This window comes from Ixodes scapularis, unplaced genomic scaffold, assembly GCF_016920785.2.
Source record: "Ixodes scapularis isolate PalLabHiFi unplaced genomic scaffold, ASM1692078v2 PGA_scaffold0__279_contigs__length_252992795, whole genome shotgun sequence".
NCBI lineage: Eukaryota > Metazoa > Arthropoda > Arachnida > Ixodida > Ixodidae > Ixodes > Ixodes scapularis.
Genome location: NW_024609835.1, coordinates 194,506,748 through 194,520,057, shown reverse-complemented (window position 1 = coordinate 194,520,057; position 13,310 = coordinate 194,506,748). Strand labels below are relative to the sequence as shown.

Genomic DNA, 13,310 nt, shown 5'->3' with positions numbered 1-13,310 from the left:
GTATTTTACCTTGTGAAATTTTAAGGCGCTCTTTTCGTTTGCAGCTAGAACATACTTAAAATACTCAAAATGCATTCGCCATGGACGACCGAGTCTTCCGCCGGCAAACGCTGTCGTTTGCATACGATACGCCTTGAAATTTTCACCCCTGGTCGATCAGGCGCCGATTTTTCCGGTTGCTTTCCCATACCTTGAGCCACCCAGAAACACCGCGCTCCCCCGTAAATTAAAAAAAAAAAAAAGAATGGAACGGCATTGAGTGTTTTGTTTACTTACCACTTTGTGCGTCGACCGCGCCACGTTGCGCTGCCTGACGCACGCGCGTTTTGGAACTGATTCAGTAGAGAGTTCCCTCCGAAGATGAAGCCACTGAAGCCACGGCGGTAATCGGACTGGTAGGCTGTGTTCGGACCAAGCGGTGTCCGTGGTGGTGGAGTGGCGACTCGAGCCAGGCACCGGGCTAGAGCTCAGCGGGAACAACGATGAGCCGCGCTCTCTATCGAAAAGCACACTGTTTATTTACATGATGTACAGTTGGTTCAAGGACAGAGAAGGATTTGCTGGTCGAAGTTCGCTCATTTTAAACACTTGGTTCTCCCTAGGTCCCTAGGTAGGGACCCCCACATCGGCGGTTGGTCGGCCAATCACAGAAAGGTGTCCCGTTCAAATCCCGCCCCACATTCCATTGTTACGCACACTCAGTCGAAGTAAACACTTCAACGTCGGCCTAGAAGGCGCCGAGAGTCTCACCAAAACACCGGCTCGTTGGAATTCACGCAGCTAGTCAAAACACCGTCCGGGGCCGAGACTTGACGTGCTGACTTTCGGCCCTTCGTGTCTACGCGTTGAATGAAGGCGTCCGGATGATCTCATCGCCCCGGATCGTGCCCTGGTGCTTCGGTCGTGAAACCTTAGCCGTTGTTTACGTCGCTCGAATGTTATATTACGGCGCCCATCTGGTTCGTTCGCTGGGCCGGCGTGCTTCCGAAGCGACGATGACGCCAGGCTCGCTGAGTGAGATGACCTTAACCCGCGAGAGGCGCTTGACGAAAACAAACAGCCAGGTGCAGACATTGAAGAAAATGGTCCGGGGGGGGGGGGGGGGGGGGGGGTGCGCACTCATAACGGCGTTTAACCCTGCCACGGGCCATACGCAACAGCTCCTCCGCCGACCGGAAGAGGGTCTTGAGATGGAGCAGTCAGCAACCGCTCCAACGAGAGAGCTGTCCCGCTGCCAGGGTCGTTGACCGTAGTCCAGGCCTGGGTCCACCGTCCCTTGTACTCTCGGAGGAACGGCATTAGTGGTTCACGACGTCACGAACCGTCAGACCCCAAACACTAGCAAGTGCCCAACTCCGCTCGAAGGGCTGCCAAGTGAAACACGCAAAAAAATAGTGTCCTAACCAAAAGCGGCTTACTTTTTCCAGCGTGCGGGTGCTACCAGCAGAGCTAGACCATACAAAACCCACATTAGATGAGAGGAACTCCAATATCTATACATACGCACTCGTTCACCCGTAAACACACAAAAAATGGACTATCATGAAAAAGGCTAACGCTTCACGCTAGACCAAACGACTCAAGCAATCGGCATTTGAATGCAACTTCCCCTTTTTGTAGGTCACACGGAAGTTATATTCCTGAAGTGCCAAACTCCATCGCAGCATCCTTCCATTTTTTGGTGACATTTGCTGAAGCCAGGTAAGAGGGCAGTGGTCGGTTTCGAATATAAATTTAGCGCCCGACAGATAGCAAGATAATTTTTGTACAGCCCAGACTAGGCAAGCACATTCCTTTTCGGAGGCGCTATAAGCCTCCTCCCGTGTGGTCAGCTTGCGGCTGGCGTAGAAGATCGGATGTTCTTCCCCACCCTCGTCCTTTTGGCACAATACCACTCCCATTCCCCTGTCACTGGCGTCGCACTGCACATAGAACGGTTGTGCGTAATCTGGAGCCCTCAAGACAGGGCGGTCCGACAGCGCCTTCTTTAGCTTGCCGAAAGCTTCTTCCTTATTCTCAGTCCAAATTACCTTATTTGGGGCATTTCCACGAAGGGCGTGCGTGAGTGGACTGGCTATCTGCGAGTAATTAGCAACGTACCGTTGATAATAGCCAGTCGAGCCTAAAAACGAACGGATCTGGGTCTTAGTTGATGGCCTAGGATAGTGCTCGATTGCCTCCACTTCGAGTTCGGATGGACGGCGACACCCCTGACCCACCACGTGCCCCAGATATAAAACCTCGGCTCGTCCAAGCTGGCACTTTTCAGCCCTCACGGTGAGTCCAGCTTCCCGCAATCTCCGAAACACTTCCCTCAGGTGGAACAGGTGCTCCGACTATATCTCTGAAAAGACAGCTATATCGTCTAGGTACGGTAGCGCAAACCCCTCGATTCCCTTTAGGACGTTGTCTATCAACTTCGAAAAGCAGAACGGAGCATTTTTCAGCCCGAAACTAAGCATAAGCGGGCGAAATGTCCCGAGCGGCGAAATAAACGCCGCGCACCGGCTCGCGTTTTCTGTGAGCGGCACTTGCCAGTAACCGCGGACGAGGTCTAAGGTGGAAATAAACCGCGCGGCACTCACTTGCTCGACCTTCTCCTCGATATTAGAGAGGGGGTACGTTTGGTCGGGAGCCACGGCATTCAACTTTCGGTAGTCGACGCAGGGCCTAGGCTCTTTGCCCGGTACTTCAACCAAGATTAAAGGGGAAGTATAGTCACTTTCTCCCGCCTCAATAACCCCAAGATCTAGCATGCGCCGAACCTCTCGAGCCATTATTTTACGCTGTCTAGGCGAAACCCGATACGGCTTTGACCTAATGGGGGTCTCTTGGCTAAGTTGAATATCATGACAGACGAGTTCTGTCCTGCCCGGCCGATCTGAAACTATGTCCTCAAACTCGTTTACTAGGTCTCGTAGTTCACTGACTTGCTCCTCTGTGAGCCTCTCAGTGTTTACCGCTTCGGCTAACACTGAGTCCACCCCAAGCACGCCCTTCTGTCCTTCCCAGATGGGAAACTCAGTGGGGGCCTCTTGCGGCATGTTCCAAGCTAAGCTAACAGTCTCCTTCCTCCCTACGTACGGTTTCATCAGGTTCGAATGGTACATTCGAACTTTTTTTCGTCGCTCTCCTGTTTCTACCGCATAGTTGGTCGCAGAAAGTTTTTGCACCACTTTAGACGGACCCTCCCACTGTACTTCCAATTTATTTTTCACAGAAGGCCGAAGTAACATTCCCCTGTCTCCTACTTCGAACTTACGGAATCTGGCTCCCTTGTCGTAATAACGCTTCGCCCGAAGCTGCGCCTCTTGCATGTTGGCCTTGACTATCTCCTGGGTATTTTGAAGGCGCTCCAAGAGTTTCAGTACGTACTCCACCACGGTGGGGTCTTCTCCCTGATTCTTCCAAGATTCTCGAAGCATACGCAGCGGAGAACGCAGTGAACGTCCGTACACGAGTTCCGCGTGGCCAAACCCGGTAGCCTCGTGCGGCACCGTGCGCAATGCAAACATTGTCGCGGGTAAATATGCCTCCCAGTCTCTTTTTTGTTCAAAGCAGAGAGCGCGTAAGACCCGTTTAAGCACTGAGTGCCATTTCTCCACTGAGTTCGACTGAGGGTGGTACACCGAACTGTGCACGATACGAATCCCACCTTTTTCCAGAAACGTGGTCGTTAGAGCGCTCACGAAAACGCTGCCTTGGTCGCTTTGCACCTCCACTGGAAACCCGACTCGCGCGAAAACAGACAGAAGCGCATCTACGACAGCGGCCGAGCTAAGCTCTTTAAGTGGGCATGCCTCGGGGACCTTTGTGGCAGGACAGAGGATCGTCAGAATGTACTTGTACCCCAATTTGGCCATGGGAAGGGAGCCCACAATGTCTATAACCAGACGGCGAAAGGGTTCCGCTATTAGAATCACGAGCGTCAAGGGCGCCTTCCGCTTCTCGTTGGGTTTTCCGACCCCCTGGCATGCATCGCACGACTTTACGAACGCTTCGGCGTCGCGAAAGCACCCCGGCCAGTAGAACTCCTGGAGCAACCGGTCTTTAGTCTTTTTGACCCCAAGGTGGCCTGACCACGAGCTGCCATGCGACAAGTGCAGGAGGTCCGACCGGTACCTTTGGGGTACAACCAGCTGATCCAGCAGTCTACCCTTTCGGTCTCTATAAGTGCGGTACAACACACCCGCCCTTTCATAGTAGGAAATGACCTTTCTACTGACGCCTTCCCGAACTGTATTCCGAAGTTGTTGTAGACTGCTGCTCGGCGATCAGGAGCGATCTTTCCACTCCCAGCAATGTTTCAAAGCTGGATGAAGTCGGTGGAAGTACGAGACCACCGGGCCCCTCTAGCTTCGATCCTTCCTGCTCATTTCTGAGAGCCCGATCACCCCCAGCCGCACTCACCCCAGATTCAAAGTCGGCTTCACAAACCGCCTCGTTTGCGGTGTCGTGAAGAGGATGCTCATTCTCTGCTAGTTCCGGTTCCCCCGAATTAGACTCTCCTCTCCGACACGCTGCTTCGGCCGTTATCTGGCGCGCCTTAGCCCTTGCCAGGGCGTGTACCGTTCTTTCACTGAACGCGAGGCCCTTTTCTCGCAGCATCTGGTCCGACTTATTCGAAAATAAGTAAGCACAGCTCTGTGGCAGGTTTTTCGAGACGGCTGCCTCTGTCTCTAGCATTCCAAAGGGACCACAATGGTTACTCGCGCCATGAGAAGACAAATGCTCTGTTCCTCCACGGCCTGCTTTATCCAAGCGCATTCTCCTGAGTAATCTTCCGGTCTAACCCATGAAGGGTGGACAACGTCAACAGTAGCTGCGCTGTCGCGAAGGACACGACATGGTTTCCCATTAACCTCTAGGTCATGCATGTATGGCTCGAGGAGTTCCAGGTTGTCGTACTCATCCGTGTAGTGAAGCACTACTTTAGGCTTGTGACAAGACGCGGCGATGTGTCCCCTCTGCTGACAGTTGTAACAAATGGGTTGCTTGCGGGTTTCAAATGCATTGTTCTTTTCCCGCTTCCCTCTGTCACTGTGTTCGGACTCACCGCAATTCTCCTCTTTCGGAGTTGTCTTTTCTGTCTGCCCATTTGGCTCCCGGGTATCTCGGCCATTTTTGCCCTTCGACCACTTATACCCACCCGGTGACTTTTTTGATTCACCCTGGGTCTCTTCCGCTTTCCTGCGGGTTGCGTATTCCTCCGCGAGCTCTCCCGCCCTTTCTACAGAGTCTACGTCGGATTTATCCTGAAGTCAGAATCTGACCGTGTCCGGAAGGCAACGATAAAACTGCTCTAGAGTCACGCATTCTATGACCCGGTCATGGTTCCCGTACACGTCGGCGCTTTTCAGCCACTCCGTCAGGTTAGCCCGCAGATCGTACGCAAACTCGGGATAACCTTGCCCTACTTTCTTACGCATGCTTCGAAAACGCTGTCGGAATGCCTCGGTAGAAAGACGATACTTGCGGAGCAAGCCAGCTTTGATTTTTGCATAGTCATCTGCGTCCTCCCTACTCAAACGGGCCACAACGTCCGCAGCTTCACAGGGAAGGAGGGTAGCAATCTTTGAGGCCAAGAATCCTGTGCAAAGTTCATATTTTCGCAGGTGCGTTCGAAGTTTACGAGAAAAAGACCAATGTCCTCTGTCACCTTAAAAGGCTGCATCAGTTTACTCATTTTGAACTTCTCTGAGTGTCCGGCTTCCTCATTTCTCGGCAGTCCATTTTCGAGTTTCCGGTGTTCGAGCTCGAGCCTCTTTTCTTCTAGATCAAGTTCCTGCTGTTTTAGGTCAAGCTCCCACTTTCGGTCGCTTGTTTTCTTTTCAACCTGCATCCAACAGTCTACTACGTCTTCTTGATCCAACTCTAAGGCCCTAATTCCACCAATGAGTTGCTGTCGTTTAGCAGCTCTAGGAATCTCTAGACCGAACTCATCAGCCAGTTGCACTAGCTCTAGCCTCTTTAGCCTTGTCCAGTCCATCTCTGCAATGAGTAGCACCCACGCTCGGAATTAGTTATACTGTCAGGAACTACGACAAACTTTTCCCTTTCACCAGTACCTAAATCAAAGGTCCTCAAGTTCCCCCTGGCTAATCTCTATCGAGAAAATAGAACTTGGCAAACCCCCGAGCAAACTTGAACACTCACCAGACCGTGGTGTCCAACGACCGTGAGCCGATTTCCACCGCTGCCATCCAGTTGGGACCGAGCGGTGTCCGTGGTGGTGGAGGGGCGACTCGAGCCAGGCACCAGGCTAGAGCTCAGCGGGAACAACGATGAGCCGCGTTCTCTATCGAAAAGCACACTGTTTATTTACATGATGTCCAGTTGGTTCAAGAACACAGAAGGATTTGCTGGTCGAAGTTCGCTCATTTTAAACACTTGGTTCTCCCTAGGTCCCTAGGTAGGGACCCCCACATCGGCGGTTGATCGGCCAATCACAGAAAGGTGTCCCGTTCAAATCCCGCCCCACATTCCATTGTTACGCACACTCAGCCACCGTAAACACTTCACTGTCGGTCTAGACGGCGCCGAGAGTCTCACCCAAACACCGGCTCGTTGGAATTCACGCAGCTGGTCAAAACACCGTCCGGGGCCGAGACGTGACGTGCCGACTTTCGGCCCTTCATGTCTACGCGTTGAATGAAGGCATCCGGATGATCTCATCGCCCCGGATCGTGCCCTGGTGCTTCGGTCGTGAAACCTTAGCCGTTGTTTACGTCGCTCGAATGTTATATTACGGCGCCCGTCTGGTTCGTTCGCTGGGCCGGCATGCTTCCGAAGCGACGATGACGCAAGGCTCGCTGAGTCAGATGACCTTAACCCGCTAGAGGCGCTTGACGAAAACAAACGGCCAGGTGCAGACATTGCAGAAAATGGTGCGGGGGGGGGGGGGGGGGGGGGGGCGGCGCACTCATAACGGCGTTTAACCCTGCCACGGGCCATACGCAACAGCTGTTCCCTTTCGAACGGGCGGAAGAAGACTATGGAGAATTTCGCAGCGAACGGGCGGAAACTCGATTACGTACAGCTTCAGTAGTCGACGCTTTGTTTTCTGGATTGCGTTCGCGGCGTTCACCGTGGACTTGTGCACTCGACCGCAGCCGAACCAGCTGGACGGCTGCCGGCGCGCGTACCGAGAGCGTCGCTATAGCAACCACGCCGCGGGTGTGGTTGCCAGACAGAATTCACACGATTTTTTGTTCTCGTCACTCACGTTGAGTTACTAGAAGTTAGGCGCGTATCATTATAATACATTATGCTGTAAGAACTTATTAAGGGATTTGTGTACCTACTTAAGACAAATGCAGGAAAATATTATTGAAAAATAAAATTGGCGTAATCTTTTTATATCTTGAATAAGACTAGCGTGGTCACTGGGCTAACGATGCGTGAAATAGGAGGGCATATATATCGCTCGGGGCACTTTTCGGTTCGTATAAGTAGGATGTATATACTCAATAAAGAAAACAAAAAGTAGAATGTATGTACTAATTCTTGTGGTTCGTGCAATTGTTCAGACCTTGTATCCGCGTGTGTGTATGCGCAGTGTTGTATGTATGTTAGTGTATTAAGTGAATGTGGCCGGGCAGCAGCAAAAATTGCAGTTTTTTTTTTGTCATGAAATGTTTATTATTTTTTTTTGTCGCTAGATGGCGGTTGTCGCCGCCCAATTCGGAAAGGGTGGCGGTTGGTGATCTATAACTATTAGAGGGCTGGATGCCATTAGTCCATCCGTCGTGTTGATCGCTCCGATTTATTCCCGCTGGTACCTGTGTCGCCGTGTTATGGTGCCTGATTGCAACAAAAGGAGGTTAGGCGGCTTCCCCAGCGCGTGTTCTAGGTGCTGAACGCCGCTGTTCACGCGCTAACGTTCATGAGTGAATAACGCACGTAACAGAGGTGAGCACGGGCAATAGTTAATCGAGAGCCACACGGAGCGCGAGTGCGATACTTCCTAGCCGCTGTCGACAGAGGGTGTCGGAGCGATTCGTTGTCAACTTGTCGTCCACGGCAAGTGGGCGTTGTGTTTAATAAAGCCAGCCGGTCAGTGTTTTGTAAAGCTATCCCTTCTTTACAAACGCTTCTGATGCGATGAAAATGCGACCGGCATTGAGCAGGCCGTGCGAGACTTCGGCAACAATCTCGGCTGTTCAGCCTCCAGCGGTTTCGGTCTTACTCGTATTACTTGCAGTGTTGGCGCTTTGACATAGAGATGTTTGAAAAGTTTTTTGCGCCTACAGATGACACCAAACGAGCGTGCGAGCCGTATGCTCTTGCTCCTACGAGAAGCCGCGTACGGGTCGCCAAGCCTTTTAATCGTATCGCCTGTCGCATACTGGCCTCCATATTGTTTTTAGGGTGTTAGCAGTTACACGATTTTCTTCACCTCCGGGGGCTAACACCCTTACACGAATAAAGGCGATAGCCAGAGGACGAGCCATTTACACGAATAAGGATGTTAAAATTTTAAGTGTGTAGGTACTATTGACTGGCGGTCCTCCCAGAGCAGGGACAACTCTTTCTTCTGCTATTGAAAGCGGCATTTTGCCTCTCTCCGATATGCGGCCGTTTATTAGCTGTTTGCGCATTTAGCGAACTTCACCACCTGCGAAAGGAAATAGAAAAAATAAAATAACTTGTTGAGTCACGCTTGCCGCCAAGTATGATTTTGTTTTCGTCATCGGTTTGGAAGGAGGAGGCAAAATGTTGGCCGCGGTCAGTAAAAGGCGCCGCTTTCCCAACCAAAGGTTGGCGACATCCTACAAGGAGCAGCCAGCAAGCGGCATTGAGGCACTCTATTTACTGGCATATTGACGTGACATCAACATGATTCCAATCGTGTGTCATTTGCCCTGTGAAAATATACCTTGGGGGACACTCAAATTGGTAGCTAAAGAGTTTACAAGAAACGAAAACTTTTCTGAACGAAATGAGCACAAGAAATTACCTTTGTTTTTCGCTCAAAGTGAATATTACATAAAATTGCAAGATCCCAATCTCTCACCCATCTTGGGAACTTGGTACGGCATGGCGAAATACGCTTCATAAAATTTGAGGATCTTGGGACCCAGCTCTAATAGAAAATCCACGTCCTTCAAAATGCCGGGACGCGTCCACAGCTTAAACTGAAAAAGATGGCAAAAACACGCTCAATTTGAATTTACGCTTCGGACGTGGCTGCAATATCAATAGTAATGTCACGAATGAAATTCACAGTTCCTTCTCGGACACCGAGTTAGGTCGTAAGCATAAAATGCTTTCATCAAAAACGTCGCGGCCATCAAAGACGGCACAGCCATGCCGAGTTAAGACGCAAGTATTCTCGGCGATGGCGGCAAAGCATCTGGAGTGAGAAGGGTGTCGACATGTGACACGGAAGGCGTTTTTGAGAAGACGAAAGACGCAGCTGGACAGGGAGGAGAAACTAAGTTCGTAGTTAGCCAACCCTAGACTTGGACATTCGATTTGAATTACAATGACTAAAGCGTAAAAAAGTATTAAATTAGATGATTACTGGAGACGGAAAGTAATTGGCCGTTACTGAAAGCAGCCGTTACTTCTCATACAAGTTAAATTTTTGAAAACACAATTTTCTGCCCATTTGAAAAAAAAAAACGAAGGTGTTTTGTACTGTCAATTACTGGATTAAAATTACCGAATTACGAACTACTTATCTTCTAAATAAACTGATTTTGGTACATAATTTTCCTGTCGGAGATTTGAGTCAAGGATTCCATGGTGGGAAACTTGTAGGAACAAAGAGAGGGGAACAAATGGCAGTTACGAGTAATTTTAGTGCCTCCAAAAGTAGTCAGGTGACCCTTGTGGTTATATATCAATCAGTGTCATCGAATTAGTACAAAATATTTTGAAACGTAATTGTTTACAATTAATTTGATTACTTGTGATGAGTGCCGTACAAGTCTGGCCGATTCTGATGAATCTAGCGTTTTCAAAACGCTTCTTTGAACGCTTTTTCGACAGGAAAGATGGAGGAGACATTAGTAAGAAAGCATTTCATGGTTTCATCAATGTACAGTACATTTTCAGTTAGGAAGCACGTTACCGAGGTGTTTCCGTATGACACAAAGTCGGAGATGAAAAATCCAACCGAGAACGTTGACATGGGGAACGTCTTAACAAACGCGTCAGCCTGTTTTCCTTTTGATCTGCAAAAAAAGCGAAAAAGAGAAAAGTATAAAAAACACGCTACAGACCATTTGACCATTCGTTTTTGGAATTCTTGTATTGGTGTTCTCAGGGGACGTAATTTTATGCTCATTTATATCACTTAAATTTTAGGAATAAAGAGAACATGGTAGCGCGCTTATACACGCAGGAGAGGGGAGAACAGGACAATAAAATGCGCTTAAAAGTCGCCGATTATCTCGATGCTGATTGGCTGAGCCAGGTATGACGTCACATATGACGACTCACCCAAACTCGACGCTGATTGGTTCATTTTTAACCCTTTATTTACGAGATATACGAAGTAAAACATATAAAATAGCACAAAAAGCACAAGGACAAGAAGTATACAGGACAGACGCTATACAAGATATACAAACATTGCCTAAAACATTTATTTTTAAAGCATTATTTTTAACAGTATAAAGTAAACAAAAAAACAGAACTGAATTTGAAGATTAAACTAGTAAGGTTGTAAGTTGTAGCTTTCTTGCCTGTGGGGCGCACCACGCGGAAGGCCGAAAATGGTTCCCTTGCGTGACTTTTAGGGATAACTATAAAATCTCAGCAATAAATGCGCATTCGATTACCTCAAGTAAAGGGTCTCATATCGTATAATATTAGTAGCAAGTGGAAGACTCCTCTTTATATGTTTCTCACTTCTGCCTCTCGTCGGTGGCCACGTATTTCAGCTCCAAACTTACTTTTTATCGTCAACTATTTGCGTATCTTTCCACAAAATATTATTATAATCGAAACTACCATACTACTAAGTTAAAAAAAAAAACCATACTACTAAGTTAAAAAGGCCATACCACTAAGTTAAAAAACGCGATAAAGTGATAACACCGAAACTATTAAAAAACATAATCATTGTGCGGTTTGTTGCCCGTAACGAATTTACATCAATAAAATGTTAAACCACGATTATTGTCGATATCTTTATTCCAGGAACTGCTATCAAATATAAATGCCACGCGTTAAAGGGGTCATGAAACGATATTGGGATGGAATGTTCATGACTTCGCGACGGCGTACAGGTCCTAGTCTGGTCCAATTATACTCGCACAGACCACCACTGATTAATAAGCTTCTTTTGTTGCTGTGAAATTGCGACAATAAAAAAGGGGACTAATATTTTCAGTATTGCCTTCGCCAACCTTGATGACGTGAATGTGAGATCAAAACTAGCCGCCAGACGACAGTCGAGTGCGGCTCATGGATTGGACACGAAAACTACGTGAGCACTCGACTTCGGCACGTAATAATCAATACCTAGGCGGACACTCGGGTGGCGGCTCGTGCTCAACCACAGCGGTGATGAGAATAGCCGAACTCTAACAATGCCTGGACCTCAGTACGCGTTTTATACTTTGCCAACCTCAGCGCGTGGCTATAATTAACGTTGGCGGCATAGGAAAGCTACCAGGTCACGTGGCCATAAAGGCCCCCTATCCTAGGAAAAGTGGTGTTATTCATTGTTGTGGAAATGCTCGAAACACGTGCCGCGCGCCACTTCTGGGAAGAACATTGCGTGAGAAATCTAGCTCAGTGCTGCGCTGTGCCGCCAAGATCTTCCCAAAGACTGCACGTTGCACGTGCCTCGTGCATCGACGCACCTTGCGCTACTTTTAAAACATGAAGGGGTTTTACGTGGCCACGTTTTCCGGCTCCGAGTTGAGGAAATGAACGATGCTCATATTTCAAAATTTTTGTCTTCGAATGCCATTGCCTAGAAAAAGGAACTAAGGCAAGTTATTTCAGTTATTAACGTAAGGGAGTGATTCAAAGTAGAATTTAGCGAGAGTAGAAATACCGTTTCATGGCTTCTCTAAGAGCCGCGCACGGCAGGCAAGACCGAACGCGAATGATCCATGCAAGCATCACCGAAGTAGCGAGATACCGAAACGTTTCCAACTGCCTACCGGTTTTCTATGCGCATTTTTATATGTTTAACGTACGTTTAGTCAAGTTAAGAACTTAGATAGGAATGGTAATTACAATCACGATTTGAAAACCAAGAAGAAGAAAAGAATGAGCGAGAGATGCGTTCCGCCACTATAGGGACGTGTTTTTCGAGCCTGTTTTTTTACAGAACTCAGTGTTTGCCCAGAAAAAGACCTGTGGGCTGGATTCTTTACGTAATCGTTGTCCATCGAGCAAGGGGCACGGACACTAGTTATTTGATACGCATTTGGTTGGCACTGTCATTCGTTTGATGCTTTCCTGATTGAACACGAGCATCAGCCGAGCGAGGACGCCGTGTTCGGCTGTGTCCGCTAAGTGGGGCGTCAGAAACACACGCTGATATTTCATGTTGTTTTTGTACCTATATGTTTATTACTCGAGTTAGTCTCTAAGGGCGCGACGGTGGCGTCTTCTCTTATGTATAGCTCATCTCCTCACCTAGCCATGCGCGAGAAAACGACTATGACACGCTTTTAATATCACGTGCCAGCTCTTAAGCGCAAAGAAGTGGCGGCAAGCGGATGCCCTCCTTTGAGAGAGCCAACAGCACTCTGACCTCAGTAAAGCGAGCTCTCGGCAGCGCCTCCCTCGATTGCAATATCTGGCAGTAAGTCCTTGCCTCACTTGAAACACGTGCCGGGGTTTCGGCAGAAATTGCTATAACGTGAAAGGCACACGCCAGCATCTCGCGCTACTTCTGAACCAATTTTAGGCACGTAAACAGGCTTTCACTGAGCAAACTCACTTTGGATAAACTTTGGCGAGCGGCATGTTGGACAGCGTGTGCAAATTGGGATCTCGGATGACTTCCATGTTGAAAACCGATTTGAGGCCAGGCTCGTCAAAGCAAGGAAAAGCCCTTCGAGCCTCGGTCGGGAGAAAATTGGTGCCAATGACCCATCTGAAAAAAAGAGAACACATAACCGAAGGTATAATATAACACAGATTGACTTTCCCTTGGATATGATATGGTAATACATTCTTCATGTAATCATTTCACTGGTGCACTGCACGGCATATTTTGATAAACCCTTCTTTCCGTGCTCATGTTTATTTGCTCATGTTATGGCTGTCGATAGAGGGCCGCGGTATCTTTAAACAAACAAGCAACCACATATAAATACATAAATATTTGACATTTG

General features: G+C 48.6%; 1 protein-coding gene across 1 annotated transcript in view; it reads right to left on the bottom strand.

Moving 5' to 3' along the window:
- The window catches only part of LOC120851113 (endoplasmic reticulum aminopeptidase 1-like), a 47,897-nt gene that overhangs the window by 21,715 nt on the left and 12,872 nt on the right, over positions 1-13,310 (bottom strand). Inside the window, exons 4-6 of the mRNA XM_042293811.1 lie at positions 12,914-13,069; positions 10,079-10,181; positions 9,017-9,137 (exon numbers count right to left, since the gene is read on the bottom strand). Of these exons, the coding sequence (XP_042149745.1) occupies positions 9,017-9,137; positions 10,079-10,181; positions 12,914-13,069 (380 nt within the window). The remainder of the gene's footprint in view (positions 1-9,016; positions 9,138-10,078; positions 10,182-12,913; positions 13,070-13,310) is intronic.